This window comes from Lutzomyia longipalpis, chromosome 3 (genome assembly GCF_024334085.1).
Source record: "Lutzomyia longipalpis isolate SR_M1_2022 chromosome 3, ASM2433408v1".
Lineage (NCBI taxonomy): Eukaryota > Metazoa > Arthropoda > Insecta > Diptera > Psychodidae > Lutzomyia > Lutzomyia longipalpis.
In genome coordinates this window covers 22,399,045-22,423,555 of record NC_074709.1, presented here as the reverse complement: position 1 = coordinate 22,423,555, position 24,511 = coordinate 22,399,045, and the positions used below count along the sequence as shown (strand labels likewise).

The window sequence follows — 24,511 nt, the reverse complement described above, 5'->3', positions numbered from 1 at the left end:
TTTGAGCGCTTTAGGAACTTTGAAAATGCAGAAAACGAACATAAAGAAAGTGCAAAAGAAATTACTTTTCAGTTTTGGCTCATTCCATGAAGATAAGAAATTGGGAATTTGAGAAACAAATAAATAATTAAAAAGAACACAAGTAAATCTTGACGGAATAAACTACCTTTATTGGGATCATCCCATACTTATTCTAGTTTTCTTTTTGACTCACTGAGGATTTTACTACCCAAAGTCTTATTGAGCTGCAGAACATGGCTAACTCAATGTCCCACATGCGCTCTCGATGAGTTTTAAAAATTAAGGAGACTGAATTACATAAACGTGCATATGAGACGCTAACATGTACCTACCTACCTACCTTTAAAACCTAAGGCAATTTATCTCGCAGCTTTCCCGCACTCATTAAAAATAAGGACAAGCGCGAGAATTAATTAGAGCTACATGCTCTAATTAGATTTCCTAGAATTGCGCTACAAATGCGGTCTTGAATTTCAGTCCTTTCTGTTTTCTTCTTCAGCTTCCGCAATACGAAAAGAGAATTGGAATCAAAATACAAAATAGAATCGCGACTGAATTCATGCTCAACTACATTATCGTACTGCAAGTAAAGGTCACCGATTAGAAACATGAGAAAAGTGGGGGATCGAGGACAGTTTTGTCAGTGAGCGAGCAGCTCTTAAACGATAAGAGAAAATTGTTTGAAAATGAACTCATTGTGTTCCATTAGCAGTTCCCTCCGTGGTTTCCTCCCTACGCATATTGTACCCACAAAACTCTACGAAAATGTCCAAATTGTCGTCCGGGAAGGAGATTCCAGGCGTGTGAAACTTCTCTCCGGTGGTGGATCTGGCCATGAACCCGCTCATGTTGGCTACGTTGGTCCCAATCACCTCACCGCGGCAATTTGCGGTGAAATCTTTGCATCACCGTCAGTGCAGCAAATTCTTGCTGGAATCCTTGCATCAGGTGGCAGAGATGATACCTTCCTGTTGATTGTTAACAACTACACAGGTGATTGGCTGAATTTTTCCCTCGCACGTGATATTGCAAAGAACTCCCTGGGCTATGGACAAATTGAAATTCTCCTCGTAACCGATGATATAGCCATTGAGAATGTTCAGGAGAGTGTGGGAGCACGAGGACTTGCGGGATGTGTGTTGATTATCAAAATTGCCGGAGCAATGGCTGAAGATGGGAGATCCCTTCGTGATATACATTCATTCTGCACGGATCTCTTCACGCGGAAACTCCTCCTTACAGTTGGATTTACCTTCGAGAGCAACCTCAAAACTGGACAAATCTCCCAAATTGAGATTGGAAAGGGAATTCATGGGGAACCAGGTGCAACGAGGGATACAAATCTTTCCACCTTCGATGACATTGCTGAAGATTTATTGGAGAAATTCCTCAAATATACCCCAAAGGGGGCGGAAGTTATTGTAATGATTAACAATCTTGGAGGGACATCCCAGCACATCCTAAATGTCTTCTCCTGCTCATTGCTACCCAGAATTAACAGCAGCTTCCACATAGTTCATACCTTTTCAGGGACATTTATGACTTCCCTCAATCAGGAGGGAATCTCTGTGACCCTGCTGAATATTTCTGACCGAAAGGAAATCCTTGAGTACGTGTTGAGAACCATTGGAACGGGTATTCCGCAGCCAAAACCAATTTTTACCAACTGGGACACAACGATTTTTGAAGAATTAATTCTGGATGGAAATTCTGACAAACAGATCGCCCAGAAGGATCCCCAACTTCTCGCCGCAGCCTTCAGGAATGCCTGTGAGGATCTCCTGAAAGAATGTACCTTACTCAATGAAATGGATGCCGAATTGGGTGATGGGGACACGGGTTCAACCATCTCTCGTGGAGTATCTCACTTCCTCACCCATTTCTCCCGCACTGAAGACTTCCTCCATCCCGGAACATTTCTAAAGCGCCTCAGTTGGGAACTTTCTAGTCGTATGGGTGGATCAAGTGGAGCTCTATATGGAATTTTCTTTCAAGCTGCTTCCACGGCTTTCGGCAAATCTCATCCGGATTCCTCTCCCAATGAACTTGACTTGTGGATTGAGGCACTTCACAGGGGGAATTTAGCCCTTCAGGCTGCAGCTAGGTCAAAACGTGGGGATCGCACTATGTTAGATCCTCTCCTGACTATTGAGGATTTCCTACAAAAATCCTCTTCATTGCCAACTTCCGTGCTCGCTGAGAATATCTCGCGAATTGTGGCTGAGAGTGCAGCTGCAACAAAGACAATGATCCCCCGGGCTGGTAGGGCTGCCTACACGACTACAACACTTAAAACTGACCTGATTTATCCTGATCCAGGAGCTCATGCCGTGGCAATTTGGGTGAGAGGTGCTGCTAAATGTTTCCAGCAAAAATAAATCGTCGCTTGTATCAACAATTGTCGTATAAAATATTATTTTTATATCAAAGTTATTTTTTCTTATTCTAATAAAAAAAATCAAATAAATTGTCTCATAAAACTATTTATTCACATTCCCTGGAAATTATTTGGGTGTGAGCTTATGGACAATCGTTGACCCCACCTCGTAAAATCCCCCAGTGAGAGATGGACTATAGAGCGGATTTAGTGACTGTCTGGATTTGTGGAGATGGAGTCAAGGATTTGGAGGATATTGTGTGTGTGCAGGAAGAAGGTGAGATTTCAGCAATTTAGATTGAAATGAAAAAAAGGAAATTTCTTTTTTATACTCACAACACAACTACTACCCAAACACCCGGAGCCATGGAAAAGGGGTGTGATTACTTCTCCTTCTCGAGGGCCGAAGCTCCCGAAATAATTTCAATAAGCTCCCTGGTGATGACAGCCTGTCGCGTACGATTGAATGTAAGCGTGAGCTTATCAATCATCTCACCGGCATTCTTCGATGCATTGTCCATGGCAGTCATCCTGGATGATTGCTCAGAGCATGCACCCTCCTTCATTGCGTAGAAGAGCAGCGAAGCAAGGGAGAATTCCAAGTAGTTCTGAATTACATCCGCATCCAGGGAGTCGTAAACGGCCAAATTGGCAGATCCCTCAACGGAGGAACGACTGAAGATTGGCATATCGCTCAAACTGTACGACACGACAGACTTGAAGCGATTGTAGACAATCTTTCCATCCGTAAAATCATAGCCACAATTGAGAATCTCCGTGGCCAGCTTGGAGGCATCAATGAATGTCGGGGGAAGACGTCCAACTTCATTGGCCACAAAAACAATGTTCTGCCCGAAGATACGTGCCAAAATTGAACGACTCTTGTCACCCACACAGACGATCTTCGTATTTGCCGCCTTTGCGGGATCTGCGAGCTCATTGCGAATCAAACGTGCTACACCAGAGTGCACGGCACCACAGAGACCACGATCGGATGTCATTGCAATCACGAGATGTTTCTTCTCTGTCTGCTCAGCCGGTGCAATTTCGGCCTTCTCATAGAATTGCTGAGAGCCAACGCCAAAGGGACGAGCCTTCTTCAAATCACGCTCAGCCCGAGAATACCTGCAAAAGTACTCAAATAAAAACACTCCTTCCGGAACAACCCCTGTCCTCGCCATGAGGAAAGAAGGAACTCACTTGGCAGCTGACACCATCTTCATGGATTGCGTGATCTTCTGGATATTCTTCACGGATTTCAGGCGAATTGAGATGGCTTTCAGTGTAGCCATGCCACGTTGCTGCTCAGCACCCTGAATGGCAGGGGCACGGAGCAGTGGCCCCGCAACAGTTAATCTCTGCATCATCCTTCAATCGAGCTCCCTGCAATCGAACACACATAACCTCAATTATACAAATCTCACAAAATTTTAACTTTTCCATTAAAATTTTAACAAATTTCACGTTTAATCTCCACCTTTGGTCTCTTTCAACTACACCGAATTGTAAATTCAAGAGATTTAACAGGGAATTTGTGTTATTTAAGCCATGAAAAAAATTATTATGTAAGAGAAACGTCAGAATATTTTTCTTCACAGATAAATTAGATTTTTACAAGAAATTCCAAACTTTTCTAACCCGCAATGTTTTTAGCGGTGAAATTAAATACTTTTCTGGAACTTTTGCAAAGAAAAACAAAAGAAAACTTACCTTTTTTTGGCGAAAAACTCGAAATCTTTTCCACTTTACACTCCTGATGGACGACAGTCAGGGGGGAGGAACACTAGCGCCACTTGTGCAAAAGTTAAACTAAAAAGATGATTTTTTTAAAAAATAACGGCAGTTTTTATTAATCCAGAATCATCAAAATCCTCCAGGTAAATCCCTAAAAAAGTCACACCTCTGAGTGGCACAAGACCGTAAAGAGGTAGGAAAGGAAATGCAAATAATCCTCTTCGACCAATTTAGCAATATTGAGGGGTGGTGGTGGTGGATCACCTTCGTGGAAGCGAATTTCCTCCCTAAGACAGAGCCTCTTCTCAAAAATATTCTCATCCTGATGCGTTGTCTTCTTGATGGGGGTGATATTCTCCCCAAATCTCGGTGTTGCCACTGTTCCAGCTTCCTTTCGTGGCGTTGAACCCGCAAATGCTTGAGTTTTCTGCTGTAGATGCATCTTCTTCACCACATTCACCCGCATTGAGTCCCTCTGTCCATGTCCCCTTGATGTTGATGCTCGTGGGGCTTCTGCTGACTCCTCACTGGTGCTCGTGGAAAAGCCGGGAATACTGAGAAAGCCATACTTCTTCCTCCCACCCAAAGTACGTCCATTCAGGAGAATTCTCTTCTTCACAAAATCATGAAAGAACGCCAATTCAGTGCTCATCAGCTCCTTCCTTATCAGTTGCTTATCCAAAATTGACAAATTCGGATCCCTCAGTGCTAAGAGACTCTGACTCCCAACAAGTGTGAGACAGTACTCCAATGCCATAACACAGAGTTTCCCATTGAGCTTCGAGAGAATCTCCTCGGAAGCACTTGGTGTCCCATAGCTGGACGTTGAGAGGGTTTTCCCAAAAACTGGTCGTGGACTTGTGGTACTCTGACTCAAATCTGTTGCCGAAATACTTATGCTCTGTTCCGTGCGATCGGGATCTTTGTAGTTTAGTGGAACTTCCGTAAAATTGTATTGAATCTGAAAGAAAATTCTGCATTTAGAAGAAAATCTTTGGGGATTAAAATAATTGCTTTTTACCAGTTTTAGGGCTTTCGTGAAAGTAACAACAGCCGTTAAGAGCGCCCCCAGGGACAAATGCCTCACTGATTCATTTAGTGTTGGTGTCTGGAATTGAATTTCAATCAGTGCCTGCCACTTTGAGGCCTGAAATTCAGGTTCACACAGCAAATCCATCAATTTTGGGCTGAAGATCAGCAGAGTTTTGGCACAGAGAATGATTATCTCGATTAATCTAAAATTTTGAATAAATGTTTAATAAAATAGAGTTATTTTGAAGAGAAAAGTGAACAGAACTCACTCATTCATGGCAGTTATGAGGAATTTATTCGCCTGAACAGGTGGATTTGGATCACTTCGAACATTGGTGGAAGTGAGGGGAGTTGTGAGTAGCTGATTGAGCTGATTGGGACGATGAAGAAGGGAAATGGCATGATCCATCAACTGTTGAATGCTCCTCTATAAGAAAAAAAACCAAAGAAAAACGTTTCCACTGAGTTTTTTTTTATCGAAAAGAAGTAATTTTCCGACGTATAGAGCCATTGAAGGTTCCGAACGGAGCCGAAAGCTCTGGAAAATGTGAGTTTAAAGCAATTAAAGGAAGACTTACCATAATATTCATCATGCTCTGTGGATGCTCAAGCCGCCACAGACGATGATACTTGGCGACTTCATACACAAGATCCAACACAGTCTTTATGAGAGCCAAAGCATTGGGCTCCAGGGATTCCTTGGCTAATGTTATCGAAGCTATGAGATACTCCTCGTGAACGCCAACAAAGGTGATGGCATTGTTGAAGAAAATATGCGTATTCCTCTGCAACATAATTGCCACCAATTCCACACCACGCGTATAGATGGGCAGCCAATGCTGCGTGTGCCACTTCCCGGGCTCTTGACCCTGATTGAGCTCTCGCGGCGGGAGGAGATTGAGCCAGAGGTAGAAGACTACATCACAGTGAATAAGGTAGTCTGGACGTAGAGATCGAGCAAGAACAACGAGAAGATTTAGCAATTCAATGGTAATCCGTTGATTTTCATGGCTATGGCAAATCCCATTGAAGGCACTCAGTAGTCTATTTGCTATCTTGTAGGACTCCAACCATGCATGCCAGGCATCAATGCCATCTTCCTCCAGGATCAGCAGAATATTCCGCAGGAGGTGCATCGCGAGAATTATTGATTGACCCCTATGTGGGGTATTTGTGTCCCTCTCGCGCACCCCACGCTCAACATCCACCAATTCCGTACAGATAATGTCCATTGTTGCACAAATGAGACTCTTTGTGACTTCCACATCTTGCACCAGATTGCTCGGAAGTGCCCGTATTATTTGAATTATCGAACCCAGAATTGCTTCTCGTGCCCTAACATGGATATCAGTGTACGATATGGCCAAACAATTGAGCAAAGTTGAGGAATCTTTCAGCAATTCCCGATCTTCCTTCTCATTGTCAACAAACTTCCCGAGGGAATTTTCCATTGCTACCAGGAAGAGTTCCGCCAGGATGATCACTGGGCGATAATCATCAGCTGCCTTGGCTTTCCCCACAAGACGCTGGAAGCAAATTCTCGTGAGAATTTGTTTGGATTTTGATGAGATTTCCGGGAATTTTCTCCGTAGAAGTACCACCATAAGATCTTTGAAGGATTGCAGTCGACACAGCCATTCAGGTACCTCCCCTTCAGCTCTATCATCTGCATCGGCAAACGTGAAGACTGTCTCAATCCATTTTGTGAAGCATTTTGGTTCGAGAAACTTCTCAAAGGATTCCCTCAATTTCACCGGCATCGATTCAGCCGTACTCAGCTTGAAGGCTTCAATTCCCATGATATTGAAGAGCTGGGAGTATGCCTTAATGGTGGGATTTATCGTTGTGAAGAGGGGACTACACAGTGATGGCCAGAATGTGTCACCCGTCACGAGATTTCCCACCAAATTCTGCATATTATTGCGCCAAATGGCATGAAAGAGGGACATTATGCGACTCAGGAGGGGATTGGCAATTTTATCTGGATCCCTATTGACTACAGTGAGGTATTCCGTCATGTAAATTGGAATACCCTCTGTGAGGGCTTCGAGTTTACTCCCCTTAAACGGTAGCACTCGTCGTTCATTTGTAACACTAAAGAACGCCTCCACGAGTCCCGGTTGACGATCAATGCAAGCCTCCACGAACTCCAACACGGCAATCTTCACATCATCTCGCTCCATTTCATCCCGGAGACGTTGCAGGAAGACCATCCGGATGTGATCAGCATCCATATCCAGGCACGCCATGAGGGACATTCGGAATTCAATGGCAAAACGTCGTAGGAGACGGCAGGCAAGGAGTGGTAGCCGACGATTGAAGATGTTGTCCATGTAGCTCGTGACCACGGGGATAATGCGAAGGGTATCCCTCTGCTTGGGCTGTGTGTAGATGATCGTTTCAAGCGTCGACAGGCTCATCCCACTGTCCGGAAGTGTGACCTTCTGCTTCAGGATGTGCATGAGAATTGCCATTGAGAGCTGAATGACGAGATTGGGCCCAGAACTTGCGATCATCATCCAATTCGTTTCTGCCTGGACGTGTGTCTCGAGATTTCTATTACCCACCCCTACAAAGCGAAGAAGTGTGAGACCACAATCCAGATTTAGCAAACTGAAGATTGTAACATCAACGAGGATCCTCCTGTTGGCAAAAGATTGTTTTAAAAATTATTAATTTGTTCCATAAAAAGGCATTTAAATTGTTATTTTTTTTCACCCACCTATGAGTCTTTCCAGCTACACCATCTTGCAGGATACGCAGAAAGTATTCCAGGGTGAAGATGTACACAGCAGACTTATCGGCTTCTTCCACAAACTTCCACGAATGACAGTGCGGAAAGACCGCGTGGAGGAGGAAGAGCAGTCCCGGCAATTCAACGTTGTACACACGATCAGTGTCTCCATCTCCCGCAGAGGCAGCTTTCAGGAAGCGAAAGTATGCCTTGAGGAAGTCATATTTTCCCCTTGTTGTCTCACAATTCACCAAGTACAACCCCACAATTCCCGAATTGAAACTCACCGCCCGTGCGTAGTCCTCATGTGAGAGAGTTCTATTGGGAATTGTGGGTAGAATACTTCGATTTATGACTCTCCGGAGAATCTCACCGGGAAAGAGTGGTATGAGAGCCGTGCAGACATCCAAGCAGCTCGCCATGAGCTCCATTGATGGTTCTGGGACATCACTAAACTTGTCCAGGAACGAGAAAACCACCTCTGTGGGAAAGACGAGACTCTCCGTGATGTCTCCGGCGGATTTTATGCGCTTAAGCACAGCTGCAAGGCATCGAATTCCCGCTGTTAGTCTCTCCAAGCGATTCTCCGTGATTTTCGTGTAATGCTGCGTCTCCCGGATGAATTCATTCATCTCATGGTGCAAGGCATGAAAGAAATCCAGAGGAGTTTTGAAATGAATGAGCGTGTGATCTTTCTTATCAATCACCTCCACGAGAGTCCCTTTGGGGATGACGTAGGCTATATTGGGAAATGGTGAATAGCTACTGGCCAGAACGTACTCATCTTCACGCGTGTGTGAACGCAGATCAAATTGCTTCTGGGATTGAGGTTCTGTGTAGACAGGGAGATTGTGGAGAATCTTTGCAATGAAGGCACATTGGGCACTGCCAGCCGAAGCTAGAGACGTTGCAAGCTGAGCTAAGGGAAGAATTTCCGCTGGAAAATACTCAACGGCTGTATTGAAGAGAGACTTTACACCACAATCGTCTCCTTGGCAGAAATCCGAAGCAATTGCCGGGGTCTTTAGTAGCTCGGCGAGGAGATCAAATACTCCCGGACGTAGTCCTACGGATCCATCGCTGTCGAAGAGATCACAGAGAAAGCCCAAATTCTCATACACGCTCATCCGGATGATTTTCGACAGGAGACTCGGCTCCTTGAACATTGGCTCCCGGATCATCTCTGTGAGATACTGAAACACTCCCAGCTGCGTTGCTTTCCCTCCGCAACGCGTATACTTCCGAGTCAATTCATCATCGAGCTCCGTGGAGGGAAGACGGAAATTGAGAAGCATCCAAAAGAGCAAAATTGGACCATGTTCTGGTTGCTGATGCATTGCTAGGATTTCTTTATCCAACTTCTGTACCTCCTGAAGCCACTTCTCTGCATCTTGGCGCTGAGACACATCAACGCATCGAATGAACAGAGCAACTTCACTAAAGTTAATCTTATTGGCGAGATCACAGTGCGACGACCTCTCTGTGTACTGCTGCTGACGCCCAAATGAGTGGTACTTGAAGAGATCCAGCAATTGCTTGAGTTCATCCACGGAAATCCCATCAAAATGCACGACGAGAATAAGCAGATGCAGTACCTCGTTGATTTCTTTGAGCTTCCTCTCACACCACAAGTGAACTTTGTTGAACAACTGCTCTCCGTAATTTGAGACACTTGGTGCGGGTTCCTTTATCAATCCCTCCAGCTGACTCAGCAAACTCTCTCGCAACTTCTTCAGCCCAATCTCCCCCAGCACTTTCTCATACACTTCGGCATACGGATGAACGTTGGAGGTGTGAAATTCAAGTATATTTCGTACAATCTTCAGCACAACCATCCGTTCCATTGAGTAGAAATTCCAAATGTCCTGCAGGAATTGCATCTTATTCTCCTCATTGGCAGTGTAGAGAGGGAGGGAATTTGGGGCTCCACGGTACTCTGTCACAAGATACGAGCACAGCAAGGACCAAGCTTGCAGTGCATCAATGTCAAGGAAGTGCTGTAGTCGCTGGCAGAAGGAAAGAAGCTTCTCCTGGCCAGCTTCTTTGACAACTTTTCGGAGTTTCTCATCAGATGCAGTGGAACTTTTCCCATACTGCTTCAGACCTTGTCGCAATTTATCCACAACCTCAGATAGTTTGTCATAAACATCCTCTATGGGGGTATCGTAGTTGTTTCCGGACACCAACTTCCACATTAGCTTCCATTGGCTACAAAATATTTTTGTGAGGTTATGTTAATGCAAAGCAATGGGATATTTCCTTTAAAACAGACGAAAATAATGAATATTTGTACTTACATCAAATCATCAGCGCTTTTACTCATTTTTGCTGGTTGATCAACATTAATTTAGAGAGTAAATTCACGGAAAATGCAAGAAAAACGCGAAGAAAAAATATATTGTTTTTCTCTGCGGCTAAATCGTTTGAAAACTACTTTGCGATTGCAGCGCTGTGGGTACTTTATGAAACTTGTCCCTTTAAATTTTTCGGTTTTGATTACACAAAATCTATGAAAATTGCTTGATTTACCTCTTTTTGGTCATATTTCATCATATTATTTTAAAACTAATAGAAGTTTTTATACATTAAAAGAAATAAATAATTTAATTCTTCAACTTAGCTGTCAAGATTTTAAGCAAACAACCGCGAAACGCGCACAAGAATCTCAAGTACCGCAATTTCATTCTGCTTATCATCTTCTTGTGTGTTTGTCAGGTCAGTTCAGTGGTGGAGTTTGAGAGTGAAATATAAAAGTTTTTCCAAAGTTTTTCAGCCCTTGGGAAATTCTCAGACCTGCTGAACTTTTTATTTGAGTGATAATGTATCGTCAGGCAACAATGCGTCTCTCGGGCACCAATTTGTGCGCCCTAAAGGTAAATCTTTGAAAGAATTTCCCACTTTTCCAAGCAAATTCATAACAATTTTTTTCTACAACTTGTTTTATAGTCTACTCTGCAGAATCAGAGAAATTACTTGTTCACCACCCAATTGCGCCGGAAGTCATCCACTCCAATCAACACAGTCATCATGTTTGTGCCACAGCAGGAGGTGAGTTTCCGCCGGGATTCTCCGAGTGACTTCCACGCGTCATAACCTCACACTTTTAATGGGAATTTTCCCTGTTTTTTTCCCGTTTAGGCATGGGTCGTTGAAAGGATGGGGAAGTTTCATCGAATCCTGGAACCAGGGCTCAATGTTCTTCTTCCGATTGTGGATCGTGTCAAGTATGTGCAGAGTCTCAAGGAAATTGCAATTGATGTCCCAAAGCAGAGCGCTATTACTTCCGACAATGTCACTCTCAGCATAGATGGGGTGCTGTACCTCCGAATTCTGGATCCCTACTATGCTTCCTACGGTGTGGAAGATCCGGAATTTGCCATTACACAACTAGCACAAACAACAATGCGTTCCGAATTGGGTAAGATGTCCCTGGATAAGGTGTTCCGTGAACGAGAATCCCTCAATGTGAGCATTGTGGATGCCATCAATAAGGCAGCCGCTGCTTGGGGTATAACATGCCTCAGGTATGAGATTAGAGACATAAAACTTCCATCGCGAGTGCACGAAGCCATGCAGATGCAAGTGGAGGCGGAGCGAAGGAAAAGAGCCGCTATCCTGGAGTCTGAGGGTGTTCGGGAGGCTGACATCAATGTGGCAGAGGGTAAGAGGCAATCACGTATTCTCGCCTCCGAGGCTGAACGCATGGAAACGATTAATAAAGCAAACGGAGAGGCAGCTGCTCTACTGGCCATTGCTGATGCACGAGCTCGTGGCCTTCAAATGGTGGCGAAATCCCTCATGGCCAAAGATGGCAAGAGTGCAGCTTCCCTGGCTATTGCTGAACAATACGTGGGTGCTTTCCAAAATCTCGCACGTCAAAATAACACCCTAATTCTGCCCCAGAATGTCGGTGATGTGTCATCCCTCGTGGCACAGGCAATGACCATCTACCAAACAATCCAGACTAGTGCAAATGGGAATGATGTTACAAGGAATATCACCAAGAATGGCATGAAATACGATGATTTCCCCGGAAAATCCGATGATTTACGAGCTGACAGCCTTCCCGGAGACACAGATACGGACCCGAGGAAGTCACCGCAGAATCTGGCCAAGTAAATTTGACTCTAAGTCGTGCTCCTTAACTTAAGATTCAATCAATAGTGTAAATATAAATGAAATGCATTTTCTATATAAAAATTAAAAGGGGGATTTTAGCTTCAAGAAGTTAGCAATTTATGTGTGTTAGTTCAATTACAATAGCTGTGATTTACAAATTCTTCCAAAGTTCTTCACAAATTGCTCCGGGAAAATTGGTGTTTGCATCAGAAAGTTGCGCTAAAATGCTTCATCCCAGTCCATAGTCATCTGAGATGGTTCTTGCGTCTGGAGTGGATCTGGGAGTTTTTCCTGTGGCTCATTAGCTGGATCTTCCCAGAGTTTCTCATCATCCGCAAGGAGTCTCTCTGCTTCCGTCTTAATCTTCTGCACTGGCTTACCTTTTGGTCCTTTGCGACTTCTAATAACTTCCTGACTCTCCTCGAAGTACTTATTGGGATGACTGAAGCTCAGTGGAAGTTGAACATCGTGGGAGATTTCAAAGTAGCGCTTACAGGCCTCCTGGAAGTTCCCCGTTCGAGCTATTCCAGCAATCTCATCGGCGTGCGAGCGTGACACACCGTACGATTGAAGTTTATCCCGCAAGCGTCCCTCTTTGAGATTCCTGAAGGGGCATCCATGGACTTGTGGTGCAATCGGGAGGGTATCGATGATTTTGCGACAACTGTATGCTGTGAAATTCCTCCGACTACCCTCTTTGCCATAATTGTAGCGTATGTTGTAGCGATAGTTCTTCTGGAAGGCCTCTGGGGTGATAATCTTTGTGAATTCCTCCTCCCAGAAGCGCAAAGCGTCCTCCAGTGACATCCCAATGGCTTTCAGGAAGAGCCCATACTGTAGTCGTCCATCGTGCTTCATTGTGTGCGTCGCACGGAGGTTCTCGTGCATAACTCTCATACACAATGGGAAGGATTTCTTGGAGAGATCATCAATTTGGTGAAGTGAAACACTCCCAGCTGTGCCAGTCGCATAATCCCGTCCAATATAGGATTTATGAAGATTGCGAATTATGTTGTACACCCTTTCGTCATTGTCAACTTCCGATATGATCTTTGACAGGGCAATCAGGCCATCCTCGATGACTTTCTTGAAATCCGTCGACACAATGGAAATGATATCGGAGGCACTGACAATGGCAATCCCTCGATGGAGGTAGCTGCGTCCCGAGTTAACGAGATCAGACACACTGGTGAATGGAACTTTGAAGTATTTTCCACTTTCAACGGATGCAACAGTTCCACCAAAGGTGCAAGCAGCAATGCCAGCTTTGAAGTAGTCCTTCTCCTCCGCAGTCAACTCAAGGTATTGCAAGTCATGCACTCGAAGGAATTCCGCTACCCCACTAGGACTGAGATGCATAAATTTCAAACGAAACAGCTCAGTCTCACGTGCTAGGAACCATTTGTGCAAATCCCGAGAGCGACAGTACGCTAGGCGCAGGAGAAAGTGCGATATGTAGTCCCTTCGACGTGCCTGGAGGACGTTTTCTTTTTGTCCTGTTCCACCCTGAATTAGGCGAGCGTACCCCTTGAGCCCGGCAACATTGAGTTCTACTAGAATAAAATTCCTCCACTCCTGACTGTATGGTTTGAACTCTTTGAGGGAACTTAGCTCAAGGATTCGCAGAAGTCGTAGACGATCAATCACCATTTCTTCAAATTCCTGAATTGAAATCTCTGACATGGGTGGAAGGCGGTACATGGCTATATTGGTGAAGTAGAGCTGCTCTAGATTTTCCACTTCAGCACGAATTTCCGCAGCGCGGGGGCGCTTCTTGGTGAAATCCATTATTTATTTTTCACAATGAACTCAAACAGAAAATCAAAATATAATTTTGAGGTTATGATGAGCATTTCCCGCGTTTTCTCAGCAGCAACTTTCACTTCGTATTGACTACAGCGCCAACGGAAGAAAAGTGAAAGTCACAAAGATTTTTTTCTCCCTCTCAGTTCACGTTGTTTTTGTAAATTTTCCTGAAAAAAATCAAAAGAATGGCACCAAAAATTCGTGCTGAAAAGGTCCATAAAGACTACTTGGAGAGTCTAGCGGCGGAAGGTAAATTTCGCGTGGGATACCTCCTGGGAATGGCAGTAAGTGGCAAAAGAGATGACGTGGGGTTTGGGGTTGTTCACCGTAAAATCATGTTTTCCCATTTTTTGCAGGAAACATCCGTAGGATTGGATGGTATCATTGTCCACATGGCTCCATTGCCTCTAAAGAGAAGGGCAAAGACCCATCCTGAATCAATTGCTGATGTTGACAGTGAAGAAATGGTCCTGCAGGCTATCACGCTGAATCGCATGCTTCCGGGATCATTTACAGTTATGGGGCTATTTGTGGTCAGTCCGGAGAATGTGCTGGAGAATGGGGGGCATCGGAAGATATTGCTGCAGATTGTCAAACAGATTCAGGGGCAATTTCGAGAGAATTCCCTTTTATTGGCCATTGAGGGGGATGAGAAGAATTTCCTGGTACTCAGCTACACATCCGGAAAAGCATGTGTCTGCCAACAGATTCACACGAAGAAAAATGTTGATATTGAATTTGCCACTGAGGCTCTCACATGGCGTGCGGTGGAGCCGAAATTCTGCATTGATCACAACTTTGAGATGGAGAAGATTGGGGATTTTTACAACATTGATGGGAATCTTAGGAAGATCTTGAAGGATCTCGTCCAGCAACTCGAGGATGCTTACATTTTGCGTGCAACAGAGTACGGAGCTGATACTATTGCTAAAGTACAAGAGGATGATCTTGTTGATATGCTGTTCAGCAGCGATTCAGATGAGTCCGGCACGGAGGAGACATCCGATAAGATGCTGCTTCTTCTGAGAACACAAAACGATTTAGCCCGGTGCGCAGCAGATGCCCAAGTGCCAGACGGGAAAATTCATCTCACGGGAAAATTATGTTGCACCATTTCCGTGCCGAGCAAAACGAAATTGAGTGATGTGGAAAGGTACCTCCGGAGGGATGTTATCCGAACTGCTGCTGCCCGTATTCAGCTCTACATCGAAATGATGGCGGATTGTAAATACAAAATGAGTGACATCATTGATCTCAACAGTGACACTCCACTGAGGGTTTTCTTCACAGTTCAGCCCACCGGGGTCAGGTTCTCAGATTACATTTTCGAAGGAGAGGACGATGATAGTGTGCGTGAGAATGTTAAGAAACTAATGGATATTGATCTCGAGCCAACAGACATCATTTGGGTTGAGACTCCTGAGGGTGAGTTTAATTCTAACCAATTTTACTTTTTCTTTAACCTTTTCTTTTTTTTCTTTTAACAGAAGAGCAACAAGATGATTCAATCTCAAGAAATTCTGAAGATTTATCTCGCCAGTACGCGGAGGAAGAAAGGAGGGCATATAGAAATATGTACATTGTTTGCTTTTTTTCCACAATTATGCTGGCCATTTCCATGTACATAATGTTTGTCTGGTACGACCCAGCAGATCTTGATGAAGTCCTTGCAAGACACGATGAAGAGCTTGGTCGTCAATGGAGAGAGATGCATAAGAACCAAGAGGATACGCCCTAATCATTAAAATATTATTTTCTCTCTTTAAATCCTGAAGTCTTCAAATAATTCCAATGATGTGTTGCATTAATATTGCTATTTATTATTATTTTTTCACTGAATTATAAGAGATTTAACAATTAAAGGCCACTGAAGTTCAATGGCTTGGATTTTTTTTATTTATGTTGCTGATCCTTTTGTTTTTATGGAAAAAGTATTAGATAATGCTTCTGTGTGATGATGGAAGAAGATTTAAGTTCATTTTTTCTCAAGCTTGCCCGTGTTGTAATTACAATTAAGTTTAAAAACTTGCGTGAAAGGAATTAAGAATAGAAAATTACTACACGAACTTACAATTTTCCTGCAGAATCATCTGAGAAAACTCGGAAATGATTACAAAAAAAACTCCTAAGAAGAACAGAAGCCGCAATAAGCTTACAACACATAGAATATTTAAGGCAATATATCCTGTCTGCTTGAAAAGAAAATTTATAACAATTAATCTTAAGTTAACTCTAAACTTAATTTATTTTAGCAAGCATTTTTTCATTCTTTTAAGGATTTGCAAAGGAGTGTTTGAGCAAAATAAAATGAGATAAAAATGGTTCAAATCCAAAATGGGAAAAAAAATAAATAAAAATTAAAAGTTTTCGCACAGAAATGTTCCTCTTAGAATATTAACTATATATATTTAAATGAGATTCATGTAATAATATTTTTACGAGAAAGTCGTGTTCAAAGCCGATTTAGGCCTCAATCACTTGCAACAACAAAATTTACTGAGAATAGCTCTCTTAAGACGATATTTTACGTTTGCGAGTGAATTTTGGATATTCAAGAATTTTTTTATATGAAAAAAGAGAAATTAAGGATTTTTGGAAAATCTTATATTAAAAAATAAATGTAAAAAATGTGTGTGTATAGTATAGTGTTGTAGTTTCATAGAGTAATTATGTACAACATTAATTGCATTATACATACTCAGGGCATGAATGTCAATAAATGAAATTAAATTCACAGAAAAATCAGTTGATTGAATTATTTTCAAAATCCTACAGATGCAATTTATTTGAGGATCTAGAACAAAAGGTCAAATGAGTCATTCAATACTATAATCAATTTAATAATCTCTTTCTTATCATTTTCTCAGAACAAAATTAATGGTTAAGAAAAATGTGATATGTAGTGTTTAAGCATCACAAGAGCCACCGCATGCGATAATTGAGTCAATCCATTTTCTGTAAGATGAAACACGCGTGTAAACACCGGGACTCTCGCTAACTCTGCAGTCATCGCCGAAGCTCGTGATGCCAAAGAGAGTCCATGGGCGCGATGAAGATTTGAGATTGCGACAGAGGAGGGGTCCACCGGAATCACCGCCACATGTGTCACTCATGTAATTCTTCGATGAAGCGCAAATCATGTGATTTGTGATTACTTGTCCTGTGCCATAGTAGTGCTTCCTGCATGATCGCATTGACTGAATGTTCATATCGGCTTCCTGTAGGGCTGTTCGGTACGTACCACCGCCCCAGCCAAGAATTTTGCACACTTCACTGCGATCTGGAGAAGCTTGAAGGTAGTCCGGTAGGCAAGCAAGTCCAACGTCTGCATTCAATTTAACTTCATCCTGTAGTCTGGATTTTTTAAAATTTTTTTTTTAAAAAAAGTTCTCAAAACTAAAAATTAATAAAAGTTCTTACTTCAAGAGGGCAATATCATTATCATTAGATTCTGAATCATATCGCGGATGGATCACACTTTGTTCGACAATGTGAATATTGGATGAAGGCATCAGAGGATCATCTGTATCGTGCAATCCCACAAATATAACATAACTATCCCCAAAGTCAGACAACAAGCAGTGAGCTGCCGTAATAACCCAAGATTTACCAATGAGTGTGCCACCACAGAAGAATTTCTGCAATAAAAATCACCGCGAATAATTTAGCAAAAGAACACAGTTCGTTGAATTTTTTATTCTTACTTCGTGGTCGGGATTGTAGAGAGCCACTTGCCATGGCCATCGGCCTCTCTTTGCACTTCTTCCACCAATAATTTTAGCCATCATTCCTTGAGATCGTTCACTACTCGTTACACCACAGGGAGATTCCTCATTGTAAATGTCCACATCATCATTTGTTCCAGTACTAACAACGGGGACTTCCTCAACATCATCTTCTTCATGTGAATCCCTCTCTATGTCCCGCTCTTGATCCCAACTTGGAGGATTAATGGGTTTCATGGAAAATGGATTGTCCCAGCCGACATTAAAGAAATCACTGAATAAGGAATTAAATCCCAAATCACTGACATCAATTTCAGGCATTTCCCTTGGGGTGGGTACGGGTTCAGGTGAGCTCCAGTACTCATCTGTATCATCCGCATCGTAATCAATCTCCTCTGAATCCCCACCAAAGCCAAGGAAAGAAAGGAGTTTCTGCACAATGTGCAACTTTGTACCACATCCGGGGCACTTTCGCTGCTTCATCAAACGATCCCTCTGGCACGTGCCACTCAGGCACGTTCTCACCTTTGTCTGATGGCAAGTCTCATCGCAGTTGCTCCATCGACTCCACTCTCCGTACTCCACGCTACTTGACGAAGATGCTTTATGCTGCGGTAACTGCGAAAAACATCCATATGTACTTAGCAATTTTCTCGAGAGATTTTCTCAATATTCAAGATCAAGATCACTTTTTTTTTTCTCAAAGTTGCAAAATAAGCAACTTCCTCAAATTCTCATTGCAACTATTATATATATAGTCTGAAGAAAAATGATCTCTTCACGTGCATAGAAAAAGCTTGCATAATGTGAAAATTCAGTGAATAAATTCCAGAACAAGTTCAAGAATTTTAATATTATTCCCCACAGTTGAGAGATCACATAAATATTTAGTGCAAAAGGTTATCACGCGGAGTATAATGTTTATTTCTCTTCAAATATGAAAAATAATATTAAATGCGTAGAAAAAGATGCAGTCTGTGCACCAATTTCATTTTAATTTGATCTCATTTTTTCAACAAGAAAAAAATGTTTACTTACCTGCGTAATTAATAAAAGACAAACTATAGCAAAGAATGGCACTAATTTCATTTTTTTTCTAATAAAATTTTGTTTTAATCACAAAGTGAGAATGTAAACTTTCTCCAACTCTTCCTGAGTGTAGAACGCAAAAATATCCGTCCGGATTGACTAAGAAGTGATCGCAAAATGAATGTTATCAGTTGAGCTTTTTCATCTCATAGCACAGCCAACGCATGAAATTATCATTATATTACATTTCCAATGGGCAAAGCTGGGGAATTCCTTTTAAAAGAGAAAAGTCACAAGCATTGCTGGATATTTTTGTTGTAATAATCGCATATTTTTTTTCGTATTTCTAATCATTTTGAATGTCAACGTATTTTGATGATCAGAGATGAAATGGGAGGAATTTTTCCATGGGGGTAAATATCAGACAACATTTCTATGGTACAAAGCGAAGTTTCCACAATTCATTTTAGGTATATTTAGGATAGTAAAGATTAATTTTAATTTTTGGATCTTTTATTTTCTCCTGATTTTGTGAGGCAATTTTGTCATAACTGTCATAAGATCGGTCCAGCCATTTTGGAGTCGTTCGCTTGCTAGCTAATTTTTAACTTTCTTGGCTCTATTCATTCTTTTCGGTTTAAGAATTTTCATATATTTCGTATAGGGAAATGAGGCCCTATTCTGACCTCTAAAGGTCCATCATTTAGAGTTGAAGAAAAATGGTAATAAATAAAAATTGTGAAAATCAATATTCTTGAATTTTGTACAATTTCAAAGCCAATTTAATGACATAATTATTGAACTTTCTACATTTCGAAGTCTTATTAATTTTAATTAATAGTGGATTAAAAAAAGGTCCTAAAGGTTCAAATAGAGCCACGTTTCCCTTAAGATAGAGGAATAAATAATATTAATTAAGTAAAACTTTGAATGCTTCTCTCAATCCAACTCTGGACTTTCTTTTGAATGTTTTGAATTAATTAAACTTTTTTTTTATTAAATTAAAATTTTTCTTTCTGAGAAAATCATTAATTAGATGATTATACATCTCAATTACATTTATATTGAACTATATGCTACACCCCATAACCCTTTTCTATACAATTTATGATCTTTCCAGCTCTTTGGTATTACCTTGACGACGCTGCGGAGCACTTCCCATGACTTTTTTTCGACCGCTAAGTGTTTGACCGGGCGTGAAGAGCTTTATTTGATCTCTTAGCTATCGTCCAGATTGATCTTCATTGTGGCAATCGTGATTTGATCGTGGAGCATTTCATTTGTGCTGGGAATACGACCCACAAATCTTAATATTCCTCCATTATGAGTATAGTGCTGTATACAACCTTGCGTCCCGCGACCCAATTGACCGAATCGATGGACGGCTTTTTATTGTCCCTCGTGAGCAAATAATTATTTTCATCAACAATTGCAATACAATTTGCAAACTTTTGCCAAAACAATTATTTGTGACCTCAGAACGTGATTGTTTTTGGCGCGAACTTTTAGGCATCTACTTACGTATATTATTTCCAACAATGTGAATGGCAAGAAGCCTCCTTCCCGTAAAAGAAGAGTGCAAGGTTGAAGTGTCACACAGAGGGCACAAGAAATTGAGATTATATGCTAACGAGAGTGTCTCAATGTAGAAGGATTCGTGGAACAAAAGGGTGGAGCTAAGTGTGGCACCAAGAGATTTTTGCAGATGATTAATTAAACAAAAATACCATGTGTCCATTTGCCTTCCAGGAGTACGTCTTAATTTTTTTCTTACTCATCCACGTGACAACATTTTACCTCCTCAATGGCATACCATATTTAAAAAAATAAAACATTAAATATATTCCTACGTACAAGTAGAAGCATTGACTTCTGTTTGATCTCTCATTCAGTGTGGTTGGCGACGTGAGGAAGAAAACGTGATTAGCATCGAATGCACTGGAACAAATTTTTGAGAATGCGAAACTGTGAAGGGGCTCCTCATTGAACATGCAGAGGTGCTAAATATCTGCATTGTTTTGCACAGAGAAACAACTCAATCCACGGAGACATTGAAGTATGGTAAATGATCTTAAGGTTGCTTTTTATCAAGCATATCAATACCTATTATATTATTTTTATGAAAGAAAATTAAACAATTTATATTAATATTTAACCCTTTCGCGTTTTTTGGGTCATACGCCGACCCAAACGTTGAAACATGTTATTTTTCCAATTATTTATGAATTTAATTATTTTTCTAAGTTACAAATGCATCAAATTCACGCACAAGAGGTCAAAGGAAACTAGACAATAAATATCTTGATAAAATGAGCTCATATTTTCATGTTTCACATGGACGCGAAAGGGTTAACATAAAAAAATAAAAAAAATATATATGAATTCCCAAAACTTAGATAATTTTGCAGAATTTCTTTTAACTATTTATTGGCCATCCCTTAATCATTTCTAATGAGCATAAAAAATATTAGAAAATCGATGACAAATTTTTAAACAATTAAATGACCTGTTGCTCCTCTAAATCAGCTTAACTTATATGGAATCCATAAATTATTTGCCCCTGCATACGACGAAAAAAAAAAACATTTAAATTCATTCTCAAATCTAGGCAAAGGTTTAATTCGATGACGACTGTGAATTTTTTTCCATCTCATTGCTTATTTCTCACGACAGGTTGAGTAGTTACTTTTTGGACGTCTCCGGTGTGGTGTGCCACTCTCTTCCTCTGCCCAAAGGACGAATTAAAAGTTTTTGTGAATGGCACCGGGTATTTGCATTGAGCGCGCGTGCAAGACAATAGTTTTTGAATAAATTCACCTCTTAATTCCAATGTTAATGAATCTCATCGTTTTCATCCAGTTTTCTGCTGTTTAGGCGTTCAATTGTGTGCCACACACAGTGGTTTGTTTTGTAGACAAAGTGATGATCTTTGGGATTTGTGTGGTGGATAGTTAATGTTTTAATTGGCAATTAAAATAATTCACAATAAAATTGAGCTTCTCTGAGCCACCCAAACTGTTCAGAGTTTTAATAATAAATTCGTATTCTTCCACCTTTTGTTGGATCTATCTGCTGCCTTGCCAACCCATGTGAGTATGATGATTGTAAGACTTTGCGAGAATTTTTCTTTACAATTATGCAATTGTTGCTCGATATAAAGTGATAATTTAAACAATCTGGCATTTGAGGGAAATTGAAGTGTATAATATTATTTTTCTCCCATAAATGTCATTTTCATTGATTCTATGGTTTTCCTTTACATAAATAAAGGTGGGGGCGATGTTGGGAAGGTCAACAAACTCACCTGTATAACTGAATTTTTTTTCAACCCAAAAAAAAACGAAGCAGTAATCTTGCGAAAGAAAAACATAAAATTTGTGCATAGAAACAAGAATTAGGTGTGACGATAAAATTTGGGAAAATCCCCAGAATGAGTATGTGCGCGATGGGTCTATGAATCCGGGATTTGATGGACAATTCCTTGTCAATCACAACAATGTCGATTTGTTCCGTGGCTCGCAATTGCCACCTGGTCATAACTCTCCACTAAAGTAGACCATTCCCACAGACGAACTCATTCCGCGAGCAAAAATAGCCACTTCACTCAACAAAAGTGATCTCATCCCAATGAGGGAATCGGCTAGACACGGATGTGTACTTTATAGATAATAATTTATTCTCATTGAAGCATGATCACTATGTACAAATCGTGCAATGAAGGGGCAAGTTAAATAAAAAAAGGAGATTGAAACACATTGCTTTTTTGTTAAGCTTGCACTAAAAAAGAGCGAGATAGCATAAAAAAGTTCCATACAGATGTTTTGCAGAGAGATAATATTCATCATTTTTAACCATCTTTTTGTTAAGCAAAAACCTCATCAATCTCAACAGTGTTAAATTGGCGGCTTCGTGGGGTCTTTTGTGGGAGCTCACATCGTGCTAATATCTCTTTAATGTTACACACAATGCGGAAAATTTTAATAGAGCGTATCGAAGATCACCTGGAGTCGCGGAGGTCTGGCACACTGACTTTTTGGCCACTCTTCCCGGCATTTTCATTTTATTTTTAGATTCCCTCCATTCAAAGTAAAACAGCTCAGAGTTGGTAATGTCTGCCCAATTTAAACATTCTAGATAAATCATATAAAATAGCTTCTGTATTCTACTTTGAACGATTTTCTAGAACAAATATTATTTATTTATTTTCAGGCTCCAATGTACATATTGACTTTTGAAGAGCCACAATTTATGTTAAAAACTGTGCAATTTATGCTGTACAAATGAACCATTCATCTAGACTCCACCCACTCAAATATATTAAACAGACCAAAAAAGTCTTTGAAATAAAACTTCTTCTTTTGAATTATTATCTATGGTGATCACAACTCTAATTTCAGTCCATCCAATTTATTAAAAAAAACAAACATTTTGATAAATTCATCCCGACATGGGTCAATCATCGCAATGTTCCTGGACGAAAGACTTAAACAAAAACAAGCGAGGAACCCGATAATTAAAAGTGACGGGTCGATCTTCTCTGTGTTTGATTTTATTATGTTCATCTGTCTAACAGTTTTTTTTTTTCATTTTCATTAAATACCCCGGAAATTATTTGTAATTACACGAGAAAGGTATTTTCCTGCTGACCTCAAAAAAATCCTGAAGAACAATTGAAATTTCACGTCTTTCTTCGCCATTTATATGCAGATTTTCTATTGGGCTTTAAGTGAAATTGTTCAAACTCTCACTCTCATTTTAAGCATCACACATTAGTGCGGTTCTACACAAACGAGGGGTTTATACTCGTCAATTGTATTTTCAATCTCTGTGCCTTTCATGTCCATTAATTTAGACTAAAATCTCTACAAAAAAAAATGGCAAAAAAAATCTTCAGTAGGAGCTTTAATTACCTGCCTAATTAGAATATCTGAATAAGGAAATTTATTTAGGCATCAATTGTGGCTCCAAGTGTTTTGGCGTCGAAGTTATTTATTTATTTTTTGTAGTGCGTGCTTGACTTGAGGCACAAATTGTACTCTCAATATTGACAAAATCTCTTGTGAGTTCTAACGATTTTTCCATGTGGACTTTAAGCTACCAACCTTAGCTTAATTTTCTATAAGGCGGGGAGTGGTAGATTGAGAAAAAACTCTCAGTGATTAATGACTTAGATTTGGAGGATTTCACTCATAGAGCTTCGGTGAGTTATCTAGACATCTTCACTGCCACTATAACACACACTTCATGTCTAGACAATTAAGTCAAATGTTACCACTTTTTGCTCAAATGGGTGCCATATAAAAATTGTATAAGATTTTCGCACTAATTTTCACGGCAAAATTTCGAGAGATACCTTTTCTTGTGTTTTATTTCAAAAGAGCAAATAAGATGATTGAAAAATTTGCCGGGAGATGTTTTGCAAGATATTTTAGAGCCCCCTGAATTTAGGGCTTGGCAATATGGAGAGTATTTGAAACAACAATTGAACGCAATTTATGCACATTTTAATCCTCAAAGTAGGTGAAAATGAGTGATGACTTTTTTCCCCTCGCGTGAGGAACCGCGAAACCTATAATACAGTTTAAAAGGTGTTTTGTGTGATCCCACGAATTTCAATACCATTCAATTAAGTTATGCAGGTGGAATGTCAGAAAGGAATTTAGCAAAGAAGAGCAAAATGAGCAAGAATTACGGACAATGACATAAATCATCACGTATGGTAATTTCATATATTTATATTTGTTAGAATCCACATAAATTTAATTAAAATTGCCCTGTGGTGGGATATTTAAATCCATTTAAGACGTCACGACAGCGTGACACGACAGTTGCATTTTTTTTTCTCATACATATACGAATTGTGCAACCCGCACTGCAGCTTAGGAAAAACAGATGAATTGTTTCGTATCACTATATGGTAAGTTCTAAAATGCC

General features: G+C 40.8%; 7 protein-coding genes across 8 annotated transcripts; 3 read left to right on the top strand and 4 right to left on the bottom strand.

The window, feature by feature from the left end:
• The first annotated feature begins 599 nt into the window (after nucleotides 1-599).
• On the top strand, nucleotides 600-2,501 carry LOC129792730 (PTS-dependent dihydroxyacetone kinase 1, dihydroxyacetone-binding subunit DhaK-like). Its single transcript, XM_055832067.1, has one exon. The coding sequence runs from the start codon at nucleotides 708-710 to the stop codon at nucleotides 2,397-2,399; it is 1,692 nt and encodes a 563-aa protein (XP_055688042.1). The 5' UTR covers nucleotides 600-707; the 3' UTR covers nucleotides 2,400-2,501.
• On the bottom strand, nucleotides 2,489-4,209 carry LOC129792731 (ATP synthase subunit gamma, mitochondrial). 2 transcript variants are annotated; one of them, XM_055832070.1, is made up of 3 exons: nucleotides 4,109-4,209; nucleotides 3,599-3,781; nucleotides 2,489-3,523 (listed from the first exon to the last, which is right to left on the bottom strand). In XM_055832070.1, exons 2-3 carry the CDS (start codon nucleotides 3,763-3,765, stop codon nucleotides 2,782-2,784), a joined length of 909 nt encoding a protein of 302 aa, XP_055688045.1. In that variant the 5' UTR covers nucleotides 3,766-3,781; nucleotides 4,109-4,209; the 3' UTR covers nucleotides 2,489-2,781. The 2 variants fall into 2 exon arrangements, with proteins under 2 accessions (XP_055688045.1, XP_055688043.1); XM_055832068.1 differs by having other exon boundaries at nucleotides 3,599-3,783; nucleotides 4,112-4,190.
• A 10-nt stretch (nucleotides 4,210-4,219) lies between these two features.
• On the bottom strand, nucleotides 4,220-10,344 carry LOC129792724 (nucleoporin Nup188). The gene is made up of 6 exons (XM_055832062.1): nucleotides 10,196-10,344; nucleotides 7,887-10,106; nucleotides 5,743-7,807; nucleotides 5,434-5,591; nucleotides 5,154-5,367; nucleotides 4,220-5,093 (listed from the first exon to the last, which is right to left on the bottom strand). Exons 1-6 carry the CDS (start codon nucleotides 10,219-10,221, stop codon nucleotides 4,293-4,295), a joined length of 5,484 nt encoding a protein of 1,827 aa, XP_055688037.1. The 5' UTR covers nucleotides 10,222-10,344; the 3' UTR covers nucleotides 4,220-4,292.
• Nucleotides 10,345-10,386: 42 nt separating this feature from the next.
• On the top strand, nucleotides 10,387-12,125 carry LOC129792729 (stomatin-like protein 2, mitochondrial). The gene is made up of 3 exons (XM_055832066.1): nucleotides 10,387-10,771; nucleotides 10,845-10,946; nucleotides 11,037-12,125. The coding sequence occupies exons 1-3, from the start codon at nucleotides 10,718-10,720 to the stop codon at nucleotides 12,015-12,017; spliced, it is 1,137 nt and encodes a 378-aa protein (XP_055688041.1). The 5' UTR covers nucleotides 10,387-10,717; the 3' UTR covers nucleotides 12,018-12,125.
• LOC129792725 (DNA primase large subunit) lies at nucleotides 12,111-13,859 on the bottom strand. The gene has a single exon (XM_055832063.1). It carries the CDS (start codon nucleotides 13,803-13,805, stop codon nucleotides 12,237-12,239), a length of 1,569 nt encoding a protein of 522 aa, XP_055688038.1. The 5' UTR covers nucleotides 13,806-13,859; the 3' UTR covers nucleotides 12,111-12,236.
• A 31-nt stretch (nucleotides 13,860-13,890) lies between these two features.
• On the top strand, nucleotides 13,891-15,701 carry LOC129792726 (protein odr-4 homolog). Its single transcript, XM_055832064.1, has 3 exons — nucleotides 13,891-14,107; nucleotides 14,180-15,248; nucleotides 15,311-15,701. The coding sequence occupies exons 1-3, from the start codon at nucleotides 14,009-14,011 to the stop codon at nucleotides 15,559-15,561; spliced, it is 1,419 nt and encodes a 472-aa protein (XP_055688039.1). The 5' UTR covers nucleotides 13,891-14,008; the 3' UTR covers nucleotides 15,562-15,701.
• Nucleotides 15,702-16,639: 938 nt separating this feature from the next.
• LOC129792727 (chymotrypsin-like elastase family member 2A) lies at nucleotides 16,640-18,799 on the bottom strand. Its single transcript, XM_055832065.1, has 4 exons — nucleotides 18,587-18,799; nucleotides 17,528-18,166; nucleotides 17,244-17,461; nucleotides 16,640-17,177 (listed from the first exon to the last, which is right to left on the bottom strand). The coding sequence occupies exons 1-4, from the start codon at nucleotides 18,635-18,637 to the stop codon at nucleotides 16,730-16,732; spliced, it is 1,356 nt and encodes a 451-aa protein (XP_055688040.1). The 5' UTR covers nucleotides 18,638-18,799; the 3' UTR covers nucleotides 16,640-16,729.
• Nucleotides 18,800-24,511: the final 5,712 nt, after the last annotated feature.